This window comes from Mus pahari, chromosome 14 (assembly GCF_900095145.1).
Source record: "Mus pahari chromosome 14, PAHARI_EIJ_v1.1, whole genome shotgun sequence".
NCBI classification, from domain to species: domain Eukaryota; kingdom Metazoa; phylum Chordata; class Mammalia; order Rodentia; family Muridae; genus Mus; species Mus pahari.
The window spans coordinates 35533533-35559925 of NC_034603.1; the positions used below are offsets into that span (position 1 = coordinate 35533533).

Genomic DNA, 26393 nt, shown 5'->3' on the forward strand with positions numbered 1-26393 from the left:
CACACACACACACACACACACACACACACACACACACACACACTGGCACCTAAATATCTTTGTACCTGCACAAAGCCATTCATCAAATCCCTACACAATTGTACGTTTGAGCACCTGGACTCCCACACACCCTTACATTGCACCTCCACATCTGCATACCTGTATGGCTGCCCATCTACACACTCATGCACATGTACCTATATCTCTGGATATCCGAATGCCCTCATCACACCTGTACACTCACACATCCCTGTGTTCCCACACCTCACACCTAGCATCTAACCATCCCTATGCACAGAGAGCTGCACATCCATGCACCTGCACACTCACGGGCCTCTATGCACACACACGTACGTGTGGTAGCACCCTGTGTACCTACACATACACACCCATGTGCCTGTACACTCACATGCCTGTACCTCCATACCTGCATATATGTGCACACATGTATACACTTGTATACTTGCATATCCACATCACATACCCAAATATCTGTCTACACACACACACACACACACACACACACAAAACACATTTTTTTTTTACAAACTTAAGCACAACTTTCCAACAAGAATTTCTGAGACTTTCTGGGAATATTCGTTGTAAACAGCAAAGATCTTTTTTAAAGTATTTCTTCATTATAACACTAGTAATCGGGTAATAATGCTTTGGCATTTTTAAAGCCTGTTTTTCCTTAGGAGGCCTATTTTCCATTTGTATAATCAAATCTTTATTTTATGACCCATTAAACTAGTAGGAAATTGGAAAGCTGCTTTGTTCAGATGTGAGAAAACAGAAGCATAAAACAGACAAATAGAAAGCAATAGGAGCCGAAGCTTCAATATGCATATGGTTTACACTCCTAACACTGTCCTGTTGGCAAATGATGGTCTCTGCCATCACGGGCCACTGTGGTCATCTCTGGGAATCCAGTGAAGGGAACTCAAATCCTTGAAACCTTTCTCGGCCCATCTTTGGCCCTCTAGGGGAAGGGTGTCAGAGCCAGGAGAGCCAGGCAGCAGGGCTGGAGGTATACCTGGCCAGCACGGCCCTTGCGGTTTGCTAGGCTGAGGGAGGTGGGCGGGCTGTGGAGATGGCACAGGCTGGTTCACAGCAGAGGCTCAGGAGGCAGATGGTGTGTGCACCTCCCTCTCCTGGCACGCGCTCTTGGCCTTGTGACACAATGAGATCTGCTTTCTGGAGATCTTGGCCATAGTAGGAAGGTGTGGGGTACCCATCCACGTAGCCGGGGCTAGAGGCAAAGGCGGGCACCTGAAGAGACACAGTGGTAAAGGATGGAGATGGGTCAGTGTGAAACGCGGGAGCTTGCGGACAGGCTCCAAGCTGTAGTGCAGATCATTCAGCAGATCTGCATAGTGGCCCTAGCGAATGGGAAGTAAATGGGACTTCTCTGTTCACTGAATGAAGGTGTGGGGCTGTCTGGGGCTCTGCCTTCAGACCACCTCTGGTTGTCATAGCCCAGCTCTGCCTCCCAATGTGCCCCAAGATCCTCTTAGGAGGTGAACGTGCTGCTGACAGCCCACTTACCACGGGTGTACCTAGCTGTACAGAATGTGCCCCAGAGAGTTGCCGTGGAGGTGTGTGGAGGGTTTTCCCCTCCTGGGAAATCCAATGGGACTGCTGCTCTGGACACTACCTGGTTGCCATGGAAACACTTGCACCCTTAACAATGCTTGGCAATTGGAGGCCTTGTGGGTGGGAAAGTGGAGGAAGATGTTCTCTTCTTGCTTCTGTGGGTGGGGGCCGTCTGGGCGTGTGTGAACCTAGAACTGAGGGACGGAATGTTTGGGGACATGCTGGGCCTGCCTGGGAGTCAGTCACAAGCTTCTCTTGTTCCTGGAAGACTCTCCCATCCAACCTTGTGCTAGAAATGGTGCTGGTAACATCTGCTATCCCCACAGCCTGGAGAATCGGGAAGCAGAGTCCAAACTGGTCCTTTATCCAGTAGCTGTCACTGTTGGTTCCTCCTTTGTCAGCGGGAGCACTGACAAGCACTGGGCTTTCTCTCTTCTGCAGGATAAAGATTGAAGAAGAATATGCAAAGAACCTGGCTAAGCTCTCTCAGAACTCCTTGGCTGCCCAGGAGGAAGGGTGAGTTGTGAGGGGGAGTGGAGTTGGGGTGGGGGTGGGGGGAGGACGAGGGGACACAGAGGAAGGATCCTTGCTTACTCAGCAAAGATGCTCTCTTGGGATGGAGAGGTTGCTGTAGGCCTGGCTCACTGTGGGGGTCTGTGCCTATTATTCATCTGTAGTCCAACGCAGGCTCACAGTACTTGAGGTAGGCACTCTAGGCTCAGACAGGGGACCAACAGCAAGATGGACACCCATGACTCAAGATGGGTTTTCATGGCTCAGGATTCAGACTCCTGAGTCAAGACTGGTACCCAGAACTAGGTGGGTTTGGGCTTCTAATCTCAGCACTGTGGTGGCTGAGGAATGGGGGATTATGAGTTTCAGGCCAGCCTGAGCTACATAGCAATACTCTATCTCAATCAACACCCCCCGCCCCCGCCAAATACTGTGGTTCATGGCTCAAAGCAGCACCCATGTCCTGAAGTCTGGGTGTTCACACTCTAGCTTTATCCCTCCTGCATGGTTTCTAGTGACCCAGGGCCTCCTAGGTGCTGGCGCAGAGCCCTCTTGCACTGTGCCCTGCTGCTGGTCAGCAGCCTCTGGGTACACAGCTCTGTTTCCCTTCTTCTGGGTATCAGGGTAAGAGGAAACTGTGTCTGAGAATTTCCTACCCAGCCTCTCAGAGTGCTTTTGAGAGCCACAGTCCAGGACCCATCTCCCTCTCTGATTGTGACAGTCCAGATGGGGCTTAGGGACACTTTGAACCCTCCCAGCCTCACAAGGATATTCAGTGGGAGAACTCCCTTAGGGATAGATGCCTTCTCTGCTGTCTGCCTGCAGAACTCTGCCCCCCCCCCATGATCTCAAATGACAGTCACTGTGGAAAACAGCTTGTGATAATCAAGGAAATAGTACACATCCCCACTCCTTCCTAGGTCTATTCTCAAATGAGTCAGAACCAGGGATGCAAACAAGCATGCTCAGAGTCACAAAGACGACAAGGTGGGAACCACCCAAATTCCCTTAGGAGGAGATCAGGTGCAGAAACTGTAGTATACTCACAATGGATACTCCCATGGATGCACAACGGGATATCATTCACCCACAGAAAGGAATACTGAGCCCCTCTACTCTATGGAGGAACCTCAAAAACATGATGCTGAGTAGAAGAAACCATCCACAATGGGTCACAGAGCATATCATCCCATTCCACTGAGATGTCCAGAATTAAGCAAAGCCGTGGAGACAAGGCCCACTAGTTAGTGGTAAAGAGGGAAATGAGGAGTGGCAGTTAATAGGTGCATCTTTTCATTTTGAGTGTGTATATGTCTGCCTCGGCTGCTATAACAAAGTAGTACCACAGGTTGAGTAGCTTAAACTATAGGAATTTGCCTGGGACTGGTGGTACACATCTGTCTGTAATCCCAGCTCTCAGAGGAGCAGAGGTGGGAAGATCATGAGTTAAGGGCCAGCCTAGGTTACACAGTGAGATCCCTGTCTAGAAAAAGAACAACAACAAAAACAAACAAACAAAACAAAACCAAAAAAAAAAAAAAAAAACTTGTATTTTGTCTCAGTTCTAGAGACTGGAAGTCTAAAATTAATGATCCAGTGGAGTCGGTGTCTGGGTTCTCCCTGGGGTCACAGATGGCTAAAAATCACCTCTCCTCCTCTACCTGGGCTGGGGTAAACAAGCAGCCCTACAGGGACAATAATCCTATTGGATCAGGACTCTCTCCAGTCTTAACTACTACTCCATCCCCACATCTTGATCAGAGTTTTAAGATATGAATCAGAAAGCTAAAGGGGGAGGGGGATCACAAACTTTTATTTATGACAGGGTGACAAAATATTTGGACTCAACTACACTGTGGATGCTGTAAACACTTTTAACTGGATGATTTATCACGTGTGATTTTTCATCTCCAAAAAAAAAAAAAAAAAAATGGTCAAGGCTCCTGGGAAGTCAGTACCAACAGAGTCCTCAGAGGACCCCCTCTGTCATCCCACCCTTCTGGGGTGAACTTAAAGAGTGGCCACAGGGGTTGTAGTTGTGAGGGAGGTGTGAGAGCGAATCAGCTCAAATCTGCCTCGTGGCTAGAGTCATCCTGGGACAGAGAGTTTTGCCAAGTGACTATGGCTTTGATTAGGGCTTCGCATGCGCTGACTGCAACCAAGCCACCTCCTCCCCATCAGCCAGAGGAAGACCCAGCAGGGCCTGTGTCCCTCTTCAGACCTGGACATGGTTAGCTGTCTCCTGGCCTCTCCTACTGCGTTCTAAGCCTGAGACAAGCAGGAAGCGCACAGAAGTAGTCGCCCTGCCACCAGGGAACATAGCTTCCTTTGGGTCCTTGGCATCACAGTACGGCTCTGGAGGCTTCCAGCTTCCACCCCCTTGGCATGGGCTCCTGCTAGGGACATTTTGTCCCGCCAGCACACAGCATATGCTCCTAAGATAAGCAGCCTGCTCCTCATGCCAGACCCAAATGCATGGGCACACTCAACCACACAAGCTCAGGTGCATCACATGCACATGCCCAGTCAAACCTTTACCGGCAGGCGCCAGGTATAACAGCACTAGATCCTGCATCTGCCACACGGCTCTGGACGTTTGGCCCGGTGCACCTTGAAGGCTTTGAGGGGATGTGGGAGCTCAGAAACCTCAGGACAGTTAGGGTCCACTTGAGCTATCTGGCAACTTAGATGCCCTGTCTAGATCAGCTGTCACAAGGCCCGTGCATGCTGGTAAGTCAGCAGCCTTCAAGGTCTGCCTTCTGCCTTCTGCCCTCTCACATGCAGGGCGACGATGAAGTGTGGGTCATTCTTGGCCGGCGGTTTTGCCACAGACTATACATGGAGATAGGATACACCAGACAGCTTCTCATTTATCTCTTTCTCATTAGAGGATTTCTAACAGCTTTCCCCTAAACATTTAAAGTTTATTTTTAATGAACACATATTCATTTGGACATACAGGGCCAAGTGAGGTAGTTCTGTACATTTGAAGTACCTTAGAATGCTGAGGAGCAAGGACATAGGCATAGGGCTGAGGCCATCTGGTAATAAGGAGTGTCACCCCTCCACCTGGGGCATGCCATCCCTGCTAGTAGGACTGAAGTCACTGTCCAGGATGGGAATGGGCCAGCCCCCACTATCCTTGAGCTAACAGTCTCAGGATGCCATACCTGGCCCTAGCCAGTTACCCCATGTGCTCTGCTGACAGCCAACTTACAGCCCTGTAAGAAGAGGCTCGGACCCTCTGAGGGCCTTTTCAGACTGTATGTCCAGGACCTTCTGTGTGTCACTCAGCTCCTACGGCAGCACCACCTCACCCCTACAAGGGTGGAGGCTTATTGGCTGTCAGGTTGAAGCTAGGATCTGCATTGAGATCCTGTGTGCATGGCATGAGGTGATGGTCAGGATCCCTTTTTACCATGTTGTCTCCACACAGTTCTCCTAACAGCTGCCTAAGGACCAGAGACAGACCTCAGTGGTCAAACACTTGCCTGCTACGTGGGAGGTCCCAAGCTGTGGTCTCTAGTGAGATAAACAGGCATGCCCTTGAGGCTCACCAGCCTGCCCTATCTGTGTGGCTCTGAGTCAGAGACCCTTATGTGCTGCTCTAAGTGCATAATTTATAAAGAAAAGAAATTGTTTATGGTTCTGAAGGTTAGGAGGTCCAAGACCAAGGGCTAGCATCTTGAGAGTGCCTATACACTGCCCTAGCATGTGGTAAAAGCCACCACATGCCAACAGCAAGGAGAGATGACCAGTGCAAAGCACTCAAGCATTTTGTTATAGCCTCAAGAGACCCACCTCTAAATATTGAGAGAGAGAGAGAGAGAGAGAGAGAGAGAGAGAGAGAGAGAGAGAATCTATCTGCACTGTAACTGTCTTCAGACTCACCAGAAGAGGGCATCAGATCCCATGATAGGTGGTTGTGAGCCACCATGTGGTTGGTGGGAATTGAACTCAGGACCTCTGGAAGAGCAGTCAGTGCTCTTAACCACTGAGCCATCTCTCCAGCCCATGCAGATCTGTAGGATGGTACATTCTCCTCCTCACAGCTTCCCAGATCCCAGGCCTTACAGCAGACATGTCCACAGCATCATCACCCTAGATCCACTCAGTCTTTCTCTGATAGGAGCCCAACAGCACACTTCCTTCTTCCAGACTCTCTATAAATGCCACTTGATAGTTTCTCACCCACCAAGGCCAGGCTAGCACTGCCACCAGCCAGATAGAGAAGTATGTCATGAGGACCAATCTGCTAGCTGCTGGCTTAGAACCTGGAAGCAGCAACTCAGGTGCTCTGCCCCAGTGAGCTGTCTTCTAAGGAGCCTTAGCCACTGAAGTTTAAGGAATTCCCCAAGACTAGCAGCTTTCCCATGAAATGAAGTCAGCTGGCTGGGTGAGAGATCTGTAGAAGGAGTCAGGGGTCTGGTTTAGAATGGTCATGGGGCTTAAGGGTCCAGATAATGAATTCAGTATCTCAGGGCCTTTGGAAGGCTCCAGGACTTGGGGAGATGCCTTCTGTTTGGAGCATCTCTTTGGAGCGGAGAGATGGCACGGGTTAGAGTTCACACTGTGAGCCACAGTGGGGTACATGATCCCAGAATCTACTAGAGAGAAGCCATGCCTCTGCAGATGGTTAGGGGAGCCTTCTCAGTGTGGGGCTGCACCTGGGATGTCCCTGGACCCAAGCAGACCATCTGCACCTCTCCTGGAGGCCAAGTGGCCTGAGAGCAGCCTCCTAGGCAAGCGCTTTGAAGAGGAATCTAGTTTTTCTTCCTTCGGTCACCTCAGCTGCAAACCTGGGTGTGCCATGGAAGGGTTCTGGGGACAGTGATGGTCAGGCATCAATGTTTTTTGCCTCCCCAAGACATGGACCACCCTCCCATCTTAGGGAGGGCTGCAGCTTCGGGCCAGAGCTCTCTTCCCCCCACTCCCCACCCCCAGGTCTAATGACTCCTTCCTGTTGCAGCTCCCTGGGAGAGGCATGGGCCCAAGTCAAGAAGAGCCTGGCAGATGAGGCTGAAGTTCATCTCAAGTTCTCTGCCAAGGTAACCCTCCCACTCCTCCAGGGTTAGACCAGGGCCAATAACTGGTTACCAGCGCTCTCTAGCTTATATTGCTCGTCCTCCCTTTCCTGTGGTACCAAGTCCCTGAATGCAGAGTTGAGAGGGGATGACCACAGCTCACTCACCATGAGAGAGTGTCTCCACTGAACAGACAGTGTCAGAAATGACCAGACATGAGACCCAGAAGCACAGATTAAAAAACACGATGTAGGTGTTGAGAAATGATTGCTTTAAGTTTTAGTCTAGGTTTCTGATAATTGATGTTTAATACGATGTGAGTTTGTTTCATGTCTTTTTAAATCATGGCTGTTTTAACAAGCAGCAGCTCACAGTGAGCTCCTAGGAGCCGTGGGAGGCAGCCCCAGGGGGTCTGTGTGGTAAGTGTGGACACCCGCAGCTCCACTGAGGTGATTTCCAGCCTTTCTTTGTCAGTTTCACTGATAGGCATGGTGGCAGTCAGCTCTATGTCTGGGAGCACTGGGCTGTGGCCCTGGAAGGATGTTTTAAAACTGATTCGTTGCTGCAGAATTTCTGAACGTCCCCTCCTTTCATCTGCTTCCAAAGACACTAGGACCAGACCGTTCTGAGTCCAGGCCTGACTCTGCCCTGTTCACGATGGTGGACACTGAACACCTTGTAGGATGCTTAATAGATACCTCCAGAAGAAACGAGAAAATCCAGCAGCAGTTCTCAACCTATGGGTCACAACCCCTTGGGGGATGGAACAACCTTTTCACAATGTTACCTACAACCATCAGAAGATACAGACACTCACCTCCCGACTCATAGCGGTAGCAAATCACAGTTATGAAGTAGCAACAAAAATAATGTTATGGTTGGGGGTCACCAGGACATGAGGAACTGTATTAAAACACTACACCATTAGGAAGGCTGAAAGTCCATGACATAAAACCTGTGGCCATCTCCTCCAGGCCCCCAGTCTTCCAGCTTTGCTTTGCCTCAGGATTTCCAAATGAACCTCTTTTCTCTTCTTAGCTTCTATCTCCATATTTCCTCTCAGACTCTTACCTCCCAAGTGAAAACCAAACTAAATGTTTCAGTGAGATAATTTGCACTGAATGTGTGGGACTGATAGGTTTGCCCAGCAACGTGCCCTCCTTTTAAAGGGAGAGAGGCCTTTGGGAGTGCCACCCAGCATCTTGACCTGACCCTCTCTTTCCTCTCACCTCCTGTCACCGGCCAGCCCACCACAGCAGCCCTGAGTACTACATATTCTTATGTCTGAACACCCTGAGCCCCCATGTTTACCAACTTTATCATTTGACGGTTGTCTTAGTCCGGGTTTCTATTGCTGCACAAACATCATGACCAAGAAGCAAGTTGGGGAGGAAAGGGCTTATTCGGCTTACATTTCCACATGGCTGTTCATCACTGAAAGAAGTCAGGACTGGAACTCAAGCAGGTCAGGAAGCAGGAGCTGATGCAGAGGCCATGGAGGGATTTTCTTTACTGGCTTGCTTCCCCTGGCTTGCTCAGCCTGCTCTCTTATAGAACCCAAGACTACCAGCCCAGAGATGGCACCACCCACAAGGGGACCTCCCCCACTTGATCACTAATTGAGCAAATGCCTTACAGCTGGATCTCATGGAGGCATTTCCCCAACTGAAGCTCCTTTCTCTGTGATAACTCCAGCTGTGTCAAGTTGACACAAAACTAGCCAGTACAACGGTAGTATCTCACCAAGGCACTGTTCCCTCCTGAAGCTTCCATGATAGCTAACCCACTCTTTGTGATGCTGTTCTCATGTGTCATTGCAATTCCACTGAATTGAGGCATTGGGGTCCCTCACACGTGCACTCTTGAAGAACAAGGATGTCATGCTACCTATCCCTCGCTCTGTGATGGTGTAGTGACTGCCTCAAGGGCTGAGACCCTGGGTAGCTTTGCAGGGAACTGTGCTGCTCCTGGCTTCTGAAGGGTGTGAGTGCCAGAGACAGAGCTGGCATGTCCCCACCTCCACGCTCCGTGGGGAGTGACATTTCCCAGCTCACGAGAGCATGCTCACCCTCATACAACCAAGCCCATCCCTAGCACATTGGCACGGGAGCCCCTGTGAGGAGAAAGCTCCCTGAACAGCGACTCTGAGCTCTGCAGACGAAGCAGCAGCGGGTTATTTTTAAGTTCGTGAGTAGCTTCCCTCCAAGGCCTCCCTCCTCCTGTCCCAGCTCCCAGCAGTGATGTTTTTTCCTGCCTGAGGTGGAAGCCACCAACTAGAAGCAAGAGGCTCCAGCACTAGGCAAAGACCCTAGCCAAGGAAGCTTCCAGCCACCCCTGGCAGCAAATACCAATGGTGGGTGCAGGCTGATTAACCAAACTCTAGGACCGATTTAAGCAAGGCTCACAGGCTCACAGACCCCAGCGCTAAGGACAGCTCGCGGAGAAGGGGCGCACAAATAAGGCACACTTTACACCACCAGCACTCTGCAGCTCTGGCCTGGGAGTGTTGGGGACTGCAGACTGTACTCCAGTAGCCCCCTAATGGTGGCACGGTGATTTCTTAAGAGGAAGGGAACCCTGAGGATTGATTCGTCAGCCTTGAAGAATATGATTCCCGAGGCACAAAACCCATTTTATGTCAACTCCAAAAGGGTTTATTGAAATTCTTCTCCATCTGAATGTTCAGTGTCAGGGGGTAAAAGCCTTTTAAGAAACTGCAGGCTTTCCAGCTTCTCCAGTCTCTCAGCTCAAACCGGTGCTAATAGCAACAGCAATCACAAGAAAGGCGCTCGATCCTTTGGAAGGCAGTTAGAGCCGGCCCAGGGTGAAAAGAGGGGACCACAGACACAGCCCTGATGATCAACGGAAGCATGCAGTAGGGGTGTGTGTGTGTGTGTGTGTGTGTGTGTGTGTGTGTGCATGCGCGCACACACGGGCAGATCTGTGACCGAGAGGATGAGTGTGCGCCCAGTGCTGTCACTAACAGGCTTTGTGAGCAAGGGTGGGTTACTTGGCAACCCCACATTTCCATTTCTTCATGTGTGAAATGAAGCATTCCAACCAGGCTTTAACCTTGCCCGACCGTGACCGTAAGAGGTGTTTGTACACGGTCACCAAGCCCATGCACATACCTGCCCGCATACCCACTCAGGGATACATATGTATATAACCAAAACAGATGCTTCATGACACACTATTTTTACTCTGCCTAAAATGTACCCTAATATTTTATTCTTCCTGAGTTTATTATCTCAAAGAGCCTCGTCCTGACCCACTAAGTTGATTTCACAACTGTAGCCATTCACCTCTTAGAAACACCCGGACCAGACAGTCATGGAAATCACTTCCAATTTGGAATTTTTCTTCTTCTCTTCAGAAAATATGAAGAGAAGCTCCAGTAGCCCAGACCCTCTGGTATGGGCCAGACTGACCATACATCTCCAGAAACACTTTCAGGAAAGATCACTGATACCATGCATGGAGCCAAGGTTTCAGAGCTAAAAATGAATCTAAACAAAAAAAAACAGTATTTTTAAAGAAAAAAATGTTGGTTTTTAAGAAGTCCTTAATATATGGACTGGAGAAATAGGTCAGTGGCTAAAGCACTCGGTGTCTGGCTCACCAGAAGGTGGGGGATCTCGCCCCTGTGTTAGCACAGCTCGTGTCTTAGCACTGACTGTCCCCTCTCTGCCCTCCTTCACAGCTCCACAGCGAGGTGGAGAAACCCCTGATGAACTTCAGAGAGAACTTCAAGAAGGACATGAAAAAGTGCGACCATCACATCGCTGACCTCCGCAAGCAGCTGGCCAGCCGCTATGCCTCAGTGGAGAAGGTGAGAGGCCAGGGTACCCAGCCAGTGGTCAGCATGGGACTTCTAGGACAGGCGAGGTGGCACTTTGCCTTTGTACGCTGGGGGGGGGNGGGGGGGGAGAGAGTCCAAGGAACCCACATCCATCCATGTGGCAGGCAGTAGTCACTACCCCAGGACACTTGGATGGCTCTTCCAAGGGCAAGTGGGAGCAAGGAGACGCTGCAGGTGAGGTGGGAGCTGTAATGGGCACACAGGTCAAGGCACCCTCTTTCTGTGGACACCAAGTGAGATGTGCCACAGCTACTCACATGACTACTGTGTCTGAGCCTCACTCTTAGGTGCTTCCTGGACTAATCTCCCCTCCCAGGTGCCCAAAAAATTACCTTCTTGTAGGTACCCATACCATGGGAGGCAGGGCTGCAGGTAGTCATCCTTGGAAGGACTGGGTGGCCTGATTTAGTGCCCTATAGGACAGGAGGGGGCAAACCAGACAGGTACCCAAAACGTTGCTACATCTCCACCAAAGGCTGAGTGGAGAATGATGATGATGATGGTGGTGGTGGTGATGGTGGTGATGCAGGCACAGTAAGGGCTCAGACTGTGAGATAAGTAAGTTGGTATTCACAGCCTGTTGAGCCCCGCCAGGAAGAAACTCAGTTGTTGTTATGGTTGGTCCCTTCCAACCCTGAAAGACAGTGGGTTTTTTTTTAATTTTATTTTATTTTTTTAGCTTTTTAAATTTATTTGTTATATTTATTTTATATGTATACATATTTTGCTCAAATGTATGCCTGCACCATCTGCTTGCCTGGTACTCTTTGAGATTAGAAGGTCACCGACTCCTCTGGAACTGGAGTTACAGATGATTCGGAGCCACCACGTTGGTGCTGCGACTCAAGCTCTGCGTCAGTCTCAAGAACCAGTGTGTCCTTAACCCACTGAGCCATCTCTCCAGCCTCGGAGGCAGTGGTTTTAGGGTCACAGGATAGGCATATGCTCCAGAGGCAACATGGCCTCAGGGAGTGACAGGTTGCACACAGATGTGGCTAGAAGTGGGCAGACAAGGAAAATCTAGCTAGGTGCCAGCCCTCTAGCTCCTCCACGCCAGGGTGCCATCATCAACACGGGCATACTATCACCCACACAAGCAGAGGAGATAAGATCACAGAGGTGGGTGGCTGGACCCTGAAACCTGGCTGCAGCTTTATGAACAGCTTCTCTGGGCTGGGCTGTTCCTCGCTCCAGGCCCGCAAAGCCCTCATAGAGCGGCAGAAAGACCTGGAGATGAAGACCCAGCAGCTGGAGATCAAGTTGAGCAACAAAACTGAGGAGGACATCAAGAAGGCTCGGAGGAAGTCCACTCAGGCCGGTGAGCCCATTGTCCTGACTACACCAGCGCTGGGGGAGGGGTACCTTCCTGGTGGCATGGTCCTTCCCAACTTCCCCCTTAAAATGCCCCTCTTGTCTCCTCCCTGTACCACGTCCAGGGACCTCAAGGGAAGAGACGGGAAGCGGGCAAGCTACTTCAAGATCACACTGAGGGCTTCCTGCTATGGCCTTTGGGTTTTCCCAAGCCCTCGATCTAGGTCCAGAGATTGACAGATTGATTGCTCCAGGCACCAAGAGCTCAGGGCCCTATCCCCATTTGAAGAGTGTAACCCCAAGCCCACCCATCCAAGATGCTCCACCTCCCCAGGGAGTTAGTTACACTGTGGAAGTGAGCTCTTGCGGGTAGTACAGAGGCCAGCATTGGTTTTACTTATTTACTTATTTTTTTATTGATTATTTTATTTATTTACATTTCAAATGTTATCCCCTTTTCCAGTTTCACCTCTGCAAACCCCCTAACCCAGCCTTCCTCTTCCTTGCTTCTATGAGGGTGTTTCCCCACCCACTCCTGCCTCATTGCCTTAGCATTCCCCTACGCTGGGGCATAGAGCCTTCATAGGATGGTGGGCCTCCCCTCCTATGGATGTCGAAAGCATCCATATTTTAGAATTTGCCCACATTGCTCCCAGGAGCGGGTTTCTGCTGCCACCTAGTGGTAACAATCAGCTGATACACAAGGCAGAAAGAAAAGGTCCCTTAGATACAAGAAATAGAACGACTTTCTCAAAGATGCCAAGTCTCCACCACATAAGGACAGCAAGCACATCAGCCTCAGGATTTAAGACTTGTGCAGTGAGGGCTGGAAGATCTTTAGCTATCCTTCCTTTTCATTTCTGATGAGCCCACCGCAGTCTGTGTCATCCTAGAACAGAGTCCACCCCCTTAGAACATGTGAACTGGGTAGAAATAAGTTGACAAACATTAGATACATAGTAACCCATCCTGGGTCCAGACACATTTTCATAAATGTCTCACATGTTTATTATAAATCGGAAGGGGACCCTACTGGAGAAGACATGCATTCAAATTTATTCATTTAAGTACAAAACAGAACTATACAGCAACAGTAGTCTACGACAACTGGTTTCATCCGTGCCCAAAAGCGTGCAGTGCTATTCACTAGAAATAATCCCCAAACAACTTTCTGAATTCACATAAACCAGATCATATGATACTCTATCTTCAAGCTTCTTTTTCGATGAATAAGTCTTAGAAAAGACCCCCATCTCATTCCCTCTAAACCACTTTATACATCCATTCACGCAGATCAGACGCTTTTATTTTTATTGCTATATTTTATGGTGGTGCTGGTGAGGGAACGCAGGACCTTACACCTACGAGGCCAGTGCCTTCCTACTGCACAGTGGCCTCAGCCCCAGCGATTGTATGCAGACTTCTTTCCTCGTTCCTTGGGTAGACTTTGGAACCTTGTGATTGTTTCAGACTGTTTGCCTGGGGCCAGAGATACTGAGTTCGTTATTAGAATTGTAACTCTCTGCATATGTGAGGCCAGATCCTCATATGGAGAGAGGGAAGATGCTGGGTCGGGAGGTTTGATTCATTTGACTGATACTTCCAAATTGCTTTCCAGAGAGGGCTCCATGGCTCACACTTATGAATACCTCTCCCTTGAATGCCTATCAGCACTGCCTGTTATCAAACTTGAGAAATCACTGGTGTGCTGGTAAAAAAAATAATTAATAATAGGTTTTGCTATTACTTTGTACTTCTCTGTAAGAGGGTTGAGCATTCTGAAAACACACTCATGATTTTTTTTTTTTTTTGCCTCCTCTCCCCCATGGGCTGAGGAATTCCAATTCTTCCCGATTTTCTTGGTGAACGCTGTGTCTCATTCTTAGTGACTGATTCACAGCTTGGGTAGGCGTCAGAGAGATTCACCCCTGGTGATCTGAATTGGAAGTGTTTTCCTATGGTTACCATTTGTCTTTTACTTTTGTTCTCTGAAGAAGAAAAAGAGAAAGGATGTGTGTGTGTGTGTATGTGTGTGTCTGTGTGTCTGTGTGTGTGTCTGTGTGTCTCTGTGTATGTGTATGTGTGTGTATATATGTGTGTGTGTTTGTGTGTGTATCTGTGTGTGTGTGTCTGTGTGTCTGCGTGTCTGTGTCTGTGTGTCTCTCTGTGTGTATGTGTGTGTGTGTGTGTGTGTGTGTGTGTGTGTGTGTGTGTGTGTGTCTGTGTGTCTGTGTCTGTGTCTGCGTGTCTGTGTCTGTGTGTCTGTGTCTGTGTGTCTCTCTGTGTGTATGTGTGTGTGTGTGTGTGTGTGTGTGTGTGTGTGTGTGTGTGTGTGTAACTTGCCTGGTTTCTGCTGAGGGTTCTCTGTACAGTGGCCTTGTTCTCTTTGCCATATCAGGGTTTGGGGAGGACGGACTTGGAGAGGCCTCCATCTGGGAGGGAGTGCTGACATCCCTCCCTCCTGTTCCTCTTCTACTCCCCCCTCACCTCTCACGATGCCATTGGGAGGCAAGGTGTCTGGATCCTCCAGGGCTCTGACTTCAAGTCACCATCCCCGCCATGAGAAGTGTCTCGCTGTCCGTCTAGTCTCCGCCTCCATTCCAAGCACTTTGACTCTTTAAAGCTACAACTGCCATACCTGTCAGAAGAAGATACTGAGGCAAGGATAGATTCGTTGCCATGCCCAAAGTCATTGCCCCTTATAGGGTGGATCTAGGCCGGCAGCCCTGGCATTCTAGCTCCTGAATCCGCTCTCTCAATGGACACTTTGTGAAAGGATCCGCTCTCTGCTTCTCAGGCTGTCCTGGAAAAAGAAACACCCCCACACACACACCACTTTCAGGTGCAGCAGACACTCCTGAAACATGTTCTCATATTTAGGATGGACATATAGGGTACTAGGGGCCTCACCGCGTGTGTTCACAGGGCAGCGTGCTGGCTTTACCCTGGAGCAGGTGAGGTGGCAGTGGAGATCTGGAGATCGAGACGCATCTGTGTTCTTCCCTCTGGCTGCTAGAACCAGATGGGTAGTTGTTGGCCTTGGGCAGGGATGAAATGAAGAAAACACGCAGCACATCTGTCCCCCAGGCGCAGGGGTTATGGTATAGCTGTGAGGGCGGGACATGAGAATTCTGAGGTGGTCTGGAGTCACATAGACAAGTCTCCCTGTTTTCCCCCCCAGTTTGCCACCGTAAGGCACAGGGGTAAGTCAAAGGAGTGACTCTGAATCTGTTTAAATGACTAAATTCAATTCTGAGAATCCCTAGACTATCCTGTAGCTGAATTAGACCAAGTCATTTGGCTCTGGGGGTTGGCACACAAGTTTCTCCCAACACGAGCAGAGACCGTGGTGCCCCACTCTCACCAGGGCCCCACGCCGGCACAGGGCACCACGGTTGGATGTCAGCGCCTCTGACACATTCCTTACCACAGGTCTGGGGACAAGTGGTATCTGGTTCAGCAGGTCCCAGACACATCCTCAAGTCCTGCATTGCCACCAGTTCCCAGGGTCACTTGATGCCATCGATGTGCCAACTGCATTTTAGGTGGCAAGGCTCTTGGTGCCAGTATCCTTACTAATAATATCTTCTAGCCACCCCATAGTTCATTTTTGTTCTAATTTTAAAATTGCTTGAGGTACACATGTCATTGCAGGAAGTAGTGCATTAGCCATGGAGCTGTGGTGGTCAGATTGATGTTGTAAACAGAATGCTGCATGCACACTTCCCTCTGGTTCAGCCTGACTCAGTTTCCCCAGGCGCCCACTTGTCTGCCCCTGCTCTAGTGCTTGGCTTTGTACCAGTACTGCACAGTGAATGAGCCCTGACCACCAGGCTGTTGTGTTGGGATTCAGAATGATGTCCCATTTCTATCCCTATCACTGGGGTGTGTGTTTGTGTGTGTGCGTGTGTGCACGCTGGGTTGTCTACCTGAGTCTTGCATATACAAGGCAGACATTCTTACCACTTAGCTACATCCCTAACTTACTCAGGCCGGCCTTGAACTTACAGTCCTGATGCTTCGGATTCCCGAAGCGCTGAGATTACAGATGTATACTATGCCGCCCAGAGTCATGTGTAGTCTCTTGATGAGAAACCCACTGCCTACATTCTTGGGGCCATTGGTGGAGTTCAGATAGGCCATGGGCACAGACAGAAAAGGGCAGCCATAGTGGAGGCAAGGTGGCATGTAACGGGGCATGATGGTGGCTGTTGGCTTTTCCCAGGAGATGATCTCATGCGCTGTGTGGACCTCTACAACCAGGCCCAGTCCAAGTGGTTTGAAGAGATGGTGACGACCACACTGGTATGTGATCAGAGATGCGTGTGCATGTGGTAAAGAGGCTAAGACACAAGCAGCCCTGGGCAGGGGACAGTGGTCATGGAAGGGCAGAGATGGTCATTAGAGCCTCCCCAGCACTGGGGTCCAGCTAGCTTGCCTGCTCTATAAACTCCGCAAGGGCCAGGTCTTACTCTGTTCTCTTTTGTCTGAGCACGGAGAGGTCAGGGTCCACCAGGGAATTCCTCATCTCAGAACCATGGCCCTGCTGGAATAAACAGAGAAGCAGTGGAAAGCTGACAGTCTATCCCCGACACACACACACACACACACACACACACACACACACACACACACACCCTCGGGTCCTTGATAAAGGGGTCCTTATGAGACACCTGGGTGGGGCAGCCTGGGACCTGCAGAGAGGCTGTAATGGAAGATCATGGTGGCAGAGCCTGCACGCCATCCTGTATATTCCTTATTAAGGATCTGTCATCTCTCTTTGTTGGCCAGAATGTGACTGAGCAGGACAGTAGCAACCCAGTGTCCAAGGCCACCCCTGCCTGTCCCCCCTAACCAGCTACCTACTCCAGGTCCTAGCCCACCTAGGAAGATTAGCAGCCTCCTTCAGGGCCAGCGCCCTGGTTTTCCTCTCCCCTGTTAATCTTCTAATTAAGCCCCCTTCTTTACCTCCCTTTTAGGTTAATCACCTAGCAGTGACCTAGTTACCCACAGAATAACAGCTTAATCCTCTAAAGTCACGGAACCACCTAGGAACCAAAGACAAGCCTTCTCCACTATTCCCTCTGACAGTGGCTACCATGTCCCCAGCCTGCTTTGCTCCCTGCCCAGTCTTCATTGCCCCTCAGCACTAGGCTATGTGGAGAAGCCAGAGTGCTTGAGAGGTTGAGAGCTGCAGCACACATCGCATTATTCCACCACAGATGCAGCTTACATGCAGCTCTTCCTATGGGTCCGTGACACTTTGGGCCAATGGGGACAATTGAGTCCTAGTGGGAAAAATCAGATACTCTGCTTGTGGAGAGTTACACACTGATATGGCAGGGCCCCACCCATGACTTTCATCTTCTCCCTAGAGACTGGCTCCTTCTTCATCAGAGCCTAGAGAGTCAGATGGGCTGGGGATCCACAGCCAGGGCCTTGTGTACAGGATACACGGCGGTGTCGACCCCTGCTTGGGGAGGTCCAACTCTCAGAGATGTGCTCAGGGGACTCTGGTCTTTTCTTCCTCGGTAGGAACTGGAGAGGTTGGAGGTGGAGAGGGTGGAGATGATCCGACAACATCTGTGCCAGTACACACAGCTGCGGCACGAGACGGACATGTTCAACCAAAGCGTGAGTTCCCTATCTTTGCACTGAGGCTAGCAGGACGGCCTTGGCATGTTTATCCCAGGGGGCCATAACATCCATTCCTAGAGCAGGTTCTCCTGGGGGGGGCTACATCCAAGAACAGGGGGGAAGAAAGGCTGCATTGGCTTGGTCTGGTTTTAGACTGGATCTGGCTAGGCCTTGAACATGGGATCTTCCTGCCTCAGTTTCCCCAATACTGGGATCACAGCTTACATTTCATCCTGCTCTGCCATGGTTAAAACAACTAAGAACATACATTTGTTTCCCACGTAAATCTGCTTTAGAAAACAACCCAAATACACAGCTTCTAAAGTGAGGGTGGGTGCCCCAAGGGCAGCTCTATTTGCCCATAGAAGACAGATGGAGGAAGAAGTCCTCCGTAGGACAGCCTGCCCTCTTCTCCAGGCCTGGGATCTGCAGACTAGCTCTGCCTCTCAGCATTCTGCACACTCTCACTCTCACCCCACTTCCATGGAGCCCTGGAACCTTCTAGAAAGGGTGATCTGAGGTGGCTCTCCAACTGCTGCAGCATGGGACACAGGAGACATCCCAGCTCAGCTGCCACCTCTGACCGTGACCCTCCCTCTGTGCCCCCTTGCAGACAGTCGAGCCTGTGGACCAACTGCTGCGAAAAGTGGACCCAGCCAAAGACAGAGAGCTATGGGTCAGAGAGCACAAAACAGGCAACATCCGCCCAGTGGACATGGAGATCTAGAAGTGACTGTATGGTCCGAGGGGGGTCCTGCTGAGGAGAGGGGCTGGGGGTCCCATGGAGAAGGGGCTGTATCTGCCCTATTACCTGCTAACCTATCCACTGAGAAGGAAGAAAGGAGCCAGTGATTCCAAGAGGAAGAGGAGGAGGAGGAGGAGGAGGAGGAGGAGGAGGGCCCGGCCAGGGGCTCCCCAGTATTCCCAGGCCATAATGGTGGACCCACAGCTCTGACTTCACCTCGAAGACTGAAGCCTCCCCTCCAACTCCCATGCTGTTTGTGTCACTCTGAGAACTAACTGAGGCTAGAATCCTAGGGTCCCTGCTGAATTCCACAGAGGTGGCTGTCACACACCTGTGCCCCTGGTATCTAAGCCCTGTCCTCTAGCGGGATTGTCATCTCCAGGACTATGAAAGAGGGAGGGTGGTGGTGTCTCTGTCTGCAAACTATGTCAGGATCAGAATCAAGGACAGGAGGCAAAGTGAAGTTCACATCCAGCACCCACAACCTTGATCAGTCCTCCCGACTCCCCACCCTTTGCATTCTGGGAGCCCACATCTATTTTTTTCATCCCCTCACAAGAAGGGTGGGGTTTCTTCCCAACCCAAATCTGGAGAGGTCAGAATGGAACTACCTCAGTTGGCACAAACAGACCATGGCTCCCATCAGTCTCAGATTCCAGATCTGGCATTCCAAATCTGAATTTCTGATTCAGATCAGGCATTGGATATAAAGTCTACCACCACGAAGTCCCAATCTACCCTTTCCTCAACCTCTTTCTCAAGGCGGAAACTTCCCCACCTCACCCTGACAGCCCTTGATGTTTCCCGAAGCCTTTAAACAGCTATGCGCATGTTTAAAGAGTTTAGGGGGAGAATCTCACAAAGTCTTGTTTGACACATGTCCCCCTGCCCTTCAGCACTGTCACACCCTTGACCAGCGCTCCCCTTGTTCTTTCAGGCCCTGTTCGACGGCAGGGTTTGGTTATTCTCTAGAACGGCTCCAGCTGTGGGTGTACACAACGGGGTAGGAACTGCTGTCCCCCTTGCTGTCATTGGTCAGTGGTGCAGATTCTCATGGCTGTAGGTGGTTGCTACCCAGGAATCGAAGGAACTTGGGGGAGTCACAGGGTGAGCAGGTAGGGGGTGCAGAATTCTAGCTGGAAACGTACGGGCGGTGGGGAGCATTTTTCTTCATCTTTCCCACAGGTGACTTTGTATTTGACCTGTCTATCTTCTGCAAGGGCAGAATCCTCTGAATGCCACTCGTCTTTCAGTCTCACCATGCACATCGCAGATAGCTCACTGACCTTGGCCCTTTTGGCAGCCCATCCATAGAACCATCTCTCACGGTTGTCAGCAAGATGCCTAATACACTAAAGCAGACTAGTCACTGTCACGTTCCTTACCGAAACATCTCAACCATAAAGGCCATCATGAGGACATTTCACCAACCTGTGCTCAGCGTGAACCGTGACACCAGCCTTTGATATTAGGACATATTTCTTGATTTCCTTTTTTTAAAAAAAAAAGAAAAAATGGGTGCTAGTGGTGTTTTGCTTTGTGGCTTAGCAACCTAATTTGTGAGTGATGGTCAAGTTCTAAGTCTGGTCATACACAGGGGGTTGGGTATCACAATGTAGCTCATGACTTTGTTCCCTCACCCCACCCCACCCCCAATCCAAAAGGTTCAGAGTCCCCTGAGATGACACTTCCTCCAGCATAACCCCAGTTGGGTGACGTGAGCCTATTCCATGTGAGGCCATTCTCTTTTTCGATTCCCTTTTAATCTATCCACATATACCTTTCCCTTCTTTTATTCCCTCCCCTCCATCGTTCACTCATGAAGCGGTTTTGGTTAGAGACGAGCAAGCTGAAAGCTCTCACCTGAAGACAGCAGACTACAGCTCTGTCATGTGAGGAAGCCCTCAAATGTCCTGTGCGAACTCTCCTCGTCTCTTCCTGAGATAAACTTGGCTCTCCCTCTTGGCTGCTCTGTCCATTGAGTTCTCAGTGGTACCAGCTACGTGCCGGTGCGTGTGCATCCTTCACGTGCATTTGTGCTCTCGGTGGTCCTGCCTGTATGCTGGTTCACGTCCATCTTTTCATCTGCACACTCGTTTTTCTCGGTGAACGCTAGGAACTGGGTGCTGAGTGCTGGAACTAGCCTTGTGTCTGTGCGGACACCCTTCAGCTCGAACCACCCCCAGGTAGACAGGTGCATTTTGACCCTTCGGGACAGAAGGAACAATGTGCTTTCCACCCCCACCCAATGGGATTGTTCAAGTATTAACTGAGTGCTAAGAGATCTTGACACAGCAGTAAGATTCCAGTCTCCTTATTACCAAACTCTCCATTCATATGCAGCTTCAATTTCTGAAATGGCTTCAATTGGTTTCCAGTATGTTTCCTTATACCGCAAATAGGAAGGGTAAGAACATGGAGGGGGTGGGTGTCAGGAAATGATACCCAGAACAATGATCATGATAGAGTCAAGTGTCCAACTACCTTCACAGCACCCAGTGATCAAGGTGATGCCGTCTGAGAACCTGAAAGTGCATACTGAGTTGAGTATTCAGGCTGCTTTTGTGGTCTTTGTCTCTATGCAGTACTGGGGACCTAACCAAGAGTCACGTGTCTAGGCCCGTGCTTTACCACTTAGCTACCCCCAGTCCTGTTTCCTTGCTTTTGTGAACACGTCACTGCAGAGGTTCTGAGAGGACCTGGCTGGGTTTATTTAAGAGTGGGCGAGCATCCATTGTCCAAACAGAGCAGCAACAGCCCTTTCTACCTGCCCTCACCTAGGAGTGCCAGTGCACTTAAGCTTTGTTTGCAAAACCCTGATTTTAGAAAAAAAAAATCTCTAAAATGAATGATGTTCAAAAATGGTTTAGTTACCATGGCAACCTGCAAGAAGAGATACTTGTTATCCTTCATTGTTTTCTAGCACTTTTGAACAGTCCCACAGTGCACAGGCCATTTGAAGGATGTGGATGGCAACCCTGGCCTGTCTCTGCTGTGGGGGCCGCCTTTCTACCTCCACACAAGACCCTGTTGACTCAGGAGGATCTCCGAGATGGTTGATTAATAGCTGAAGCAAAGTAGCCAAATTTGTGAAAAGGATGTGTATGTATCCCCTCCGTGAAAGCCAGCCAATTATCAGGGTAGTAGATGGGTACATGAGAATCTTGGCTCCGCCAAAGCCCCTTCACGAAAATACAAAGCCATACAATTCAAAAGGTGTCAAAAGACCTTGGCTTGCTTGGGGGTTTGTTCCCATCCGTGAGTAGACTTGACAAGAAGAATTTAAACGGGAGTCTGAAGACCTGCTGTTACTAGGAAGTTAAGAAAGGTGTTTTACAGCCAGGCATGGTGGCGCACGCCTTTAATCCCAGCACTCCGGAGACAGAGGCAGGTGGATTTCTGAGTTCAAGGCCAGCCTGGTCTACGGAGTGAGTTCCAGGACAGCCAGGGCTACACAGAGAAACCCTGTCTCGAAAAAGCAAAACAAAAAAAAGAAAAAAGAAAGGTGTTTTACAGATATAAAGTAGGGGAGCAGGTCAGTTGCCTGATGGCTTAGCCTGGAGACCCCCTCATTGCCAAAGTTGTTCCCATGCCACAAAGCCTCTCTCCACCTCCCTTTTCAAGGTAATTAAGGTGTGATTAAAATACAGTACAACTCACCCTTTCAAGGAATGCAGTTCTACAACCAAGATAGTCATGTCACCGTGTCAATTCTCCTTTTCCCATCCCTGATCTTAGCAACCAGTTCAATGTTCTGTCCCTATAATCTTACCTTCTTCTTCAATGACATGTAAATGCGGTCACACTGATACAACCTTCTGGGTCAGCCATGATGTCATGTGCGTCAGTAGAGGGTCTCCTCTCCCTGCTGAGAAGTATTCTATTGTATGGATGGGCCCCGGGGTTTCCTTGTTTTAAAATGAGGTTTTTGTTTGTTTTTTTGTTTGTTTTTTATGCCCTGGAACTCATAGCCCCAAATCTCCAGTTTGTTTGTATAACTGCTTCCAACCCACTGCTTCTTGTATTGCTGGGGCTCCTTCCGAGGACCCCAACTGTGCCCTCGAGTTGGTGATTCTAGTTGTGGCTCAGTGAAGAAAGCAGGAAGGGGCGGCAACTGAATGTCACTCTCCGCTGCTGCAGCAGTAAATCTCTCGGTACAAGAAGACCCTCTCCCTCGGGGGACCGTCACCTCAGTCCTCAGTGGTTCTTTAATTTGTTGAACATTGGCCCTTGGATATAGCTTGACCCTTCCCAGAATCTGTTTTGCCATCTGCCATTTGAGGGTGCTTGATCTAGAAGGACTCTGAGGTTTTCACATCCCATGTCTCTCCCCCCCCCCCCATTGCCTATTTGCACCCTATGCACGTGGTCATAGATAAGCTGGGTCATCTCCACAGCTGTGGCCAGAAATCCTCACAAAGGGCATTTTTCTAGGTAGACCCAAATGGAACTAAATCATGTCACAAACCGAGAGAATTATTTAGTTTCTCTCAAGACTCCTGAAGAAGCTGTAAGGCAGTACCAGGAGCTTCTGGTTCTGTCGCTGGAGCGAGGACAACTGTAAAAACAGAGTCCGCTGATCAAATGCTTCTTGCTCGTTGTAGTTCGATTTGCCGGCAGTCATACTGAGAGTAGCTTGAACCTACCACCTATTAGTGGCAGAGATAGGTCCAAGCTAAGTGGGGTCCAGGCCAGGCTGAGGGTGGGGCCCTCTGGGACCTAGTCCTCTAAGCTGTCTTCGTTAGATGCTGCTGAGTGAAAGGTGGACCTAGAAGGCTCTTGTGAAGCTCCGGGTAGACGGAAATGTTCCTAGGTTCAGGTGAGAGCCAGATCTGGAGAGCCAGAGCCTGTGGGTCTTGAGATAGGCAGCAAAGCTGCTATGGCCCTGAGGTAGAGGGTTTTTTTTTTTTTGCTGGTTTTCATTTCTGAGGGTGAAAGACCTTCTTCTCAAGGGGCAGGCTTCATCAGGAGCCCAGGATCAAGGCTCCCCTGCTGTAATAGTCTAGTGTTGAGTGTAGCTCTTGGGGACTGAACTGTGGAGGCTTGGATTGGGGAGTGTGGATGGCGTTTAGATTTTTTTTTTTTCTGGGTGATCGTAGGGATGTGGGCCCTTTGTGTTTAAGGAGAGTTTCTGATAGGGCTGCGCTGGTAGAGTATGAAGGGCCAGAGCCACCGTATGGCACCGGGGCAGAAGGGAAGAGCTGAGACTGACCCTGCCCTGCTTCTCAGTCTGTCCCGCATCCTAAGGTCACACCCTGTCAGGGCTTCTTTGTGCTCACCTGTCCCTTCCTGCAGCTTCCTCGACAGACAGGTTCTTGGACCCAGGCACCAACATTCCAAGGGACACCAGCCAACCTGGGTGAGGGCCCGACTCTGTATGTCTTCCCTTCCCTGGAGGGGAAGAGATGTCCGGAAGCATTCCCTTGCAACCTGAGCACAGCCGCGAACCCCATAAAAGTGGAATTTTCTAACAAAATAAACTTGCTCATTTGGTCCGTTTTCTGTAACTTTTGCTAAATACTTTATACATTTTTAATGTTGAAAAGCAGTGTCTCCTGCCAGAACTCCTCACCCAGGATGAATGTGTTTACTCCACGCTGTATATCTTTCCATGCTCCGGCTGCCTGGACCAGTAAATAAAATGGATGTAATATAAGTTGTAAGTAACGTTGTCAAAACTCTGATCCCAAGGGAGGCTGCACGCCTCCCCCACCCCATGATAGCATCTGTGTGTATTAATTCTGAAGAATTAAATGTTTAAATTAGAGTTTAAATGTTGACGGCGTTTGCTATGTATAATTGCCCCTACACTGTTATAAAGCGTTTTCAGGAAGTTCAATGCCATCCCTCCTTTTTTTCCTCCCTCAGTTACTTGTACACTTGAGATGCTTAGATTCATCCCACGAAAAATAAACTCTCCAGAGATGATGGGTCCCATAGGGACTCTCTTTCCTAGAAGGACACCCACTTTTCCTTCCTATGAGAGGTCTCGACCTTCCTCCCGGCCTCGACACACCAGTGATGGGTTCAGTCCTGATGACTTAGCAGACAGACAAAGGACACCAGGACATGGATGCCCACATGGACACAGTGCTACTGGTCCCAGCCTTGTGCACCCCACCCCTGACTTTCTGCTTCTCTTCTACCTTCAGGGTTGCTGTTATTGTCTCTTTATTCTTTCATCCATTGATGAATTCAACAACCACCGAGTGTGCATTTCATGCCACTCTCCTCTCTGAGCACAAGGAATACATGGGGGGGGGAGCACCTCTGCCTTGATGCGTTCTAGATAACAAGACCAGACAGAAAAATCCCAGAGAGCTATTGGCATGGCTCTGAGCAGCTGCAGGACAGGAAGTGTGGAGGGACCAGGATGTCAAGGCTGGGTGTATACCAGGGTAATTGGAGTGGTTCTCCGGAGAAAGTCTCAATAGATTAGGCACAAACAGACCGGGGATTGGGGTGGGGGTAAGGGTCAGGGGCTGAGTCCCCAGTGAAAAAAAGTCTAGACCAAGAGGAAGCCATGCTAAATGTTTGAGGCCAGTGTGGCAGGAGCAGAGGAGAAAGCTAAGAGGACCCACTCAGGGGAATGGCAGCAGGATGGGACAGGGAGAGTCTACAGGGATGCACTCTCTGAGGATGTAAGCATCTTCGCTCTAAGTACCAACACTGCGGAGGGTGTTCGCACAGGTGGGTTTGGTAGATGAGTCAGGACCTGGGTGTTCTTTGGAAGTAGGGCCAAGGTCTTAGCAGGTGGAAGTGGATTGTGGCAAGCGGTGAAGTTCTTAGTTAACTGAGAATCTGGTCCAGGCAGAAGGGCCAGGCAGCCATTACCCACAGCAAGCGTGGCTATACTTGAGAGCCCTTACCAAGCTGAATCCTCACTGTTTCCATTCCCTTCTCCCCTGGCAATAAAGACCATTTGAAGCTCTGACTCCAGGCCAGGGGGTGTCAAGGGTCGCCTTCTCCTTGGCTTAGAGCAGGGGATGCAGAAGAATGTGACGAGGGCTGGGGTCTGAGCCCATAAACAGCTGAGCATGGCTTGAGGACAGCATGGCAGGGCTGGCCTCTGGGGAGCACAGACTGCTTGGTCCAGGCCCGACCAAGAGGAGTAACACAAATGGCCTTCTCCCCTCGAGGGACAGACATTGGTCTTCCTTTGGGGCACAGGGCAGGGTTATTGGCCCAACTCAGACTTAACAAATGGGCTCACGCTACATCATCTCCTGCAAATTTGTTTGGCAAAGAACATGCGTGCTCCCTCTGATAGAAGATGTTTATGCAGGTTTTCAAACAAGCCTCCAGGTCATGACCCCTCACTCTCAGCAGCATCAACACAGCTGCCTGTGGTCTTTCCTGGGATTCCCTCCTGCAAGGGTGTGGGGGTGGGGGTCCCTCCAGGGCACAGCAACCTGAAGAATAGAGACTGGGCCCAGCTGCATCCCACCTGCTTCCTCCTGGACGGAAAAGAGGGAGTCTCTGTCAGATCCTCCCGCCCCAAACTGAAGCCATGTGACTCTTCACTGTCAGCTCTTCATTGCCATAGCAACAACTCCAGATCCTCAGCTATGAAAACAGAGTCTGGCCTCTACAGTCAGCCTCTGAGAACAAGAGAATAAGCAGAGAGTGGCAGTAAGAGAACCAGTGAACTAGAAAGAGGAGGATGGAAAGAAGAGGAGAAGGGAGGGAGGGAGGGAGGGAGGGA

The 26393-nt window shown here is 50.0% G+C and overlaps 1 protein-coding gene across 5 annotated transcripts in view; it reads left to right on the top strand.

Moving 5' to 3' along the window:
* Gas7 (growth arrest specific 7) overlaps window positions 1-18811 on the top strand; it is a 228691-nt gene extending 209880 nt beyond the window's left edge. For all 5 annotated transcript variants that reach the window (XM_021212634.2, XM_029546482.1, XM_029546484.1 and 2 more), the window contains 7 exons: window positions 2038-2112; window positions 7079-7157; window positions 10837-10965; window positions 12190-12313; window positions 16532-16611; window positions 17842-17940; window positions 18557-18811. In XM_021212634.2, coding sequence (XP_021068293.1) covers window positions 2038-2112; window positions 7079-7157; window positions 10837-10965; window positions 12190-12313; window positions 16532-16611; window positions 17842-17940; window positions 18557-18670 — 700 coding nt within the window. In that variant the 3' untranslated portion in view covers window positions 18671-18811. The remainder of the gene's footprint in view (window positions 1-2037; window positions 2113-7078; window positions 7158-10836; window positions 10966-12189; window positions 12314-16531; window positions 16612-17841; window positions 17941-18556) is intronic.
* Window positions 18812-26393: the final 7582 nt, after the last annotated feature.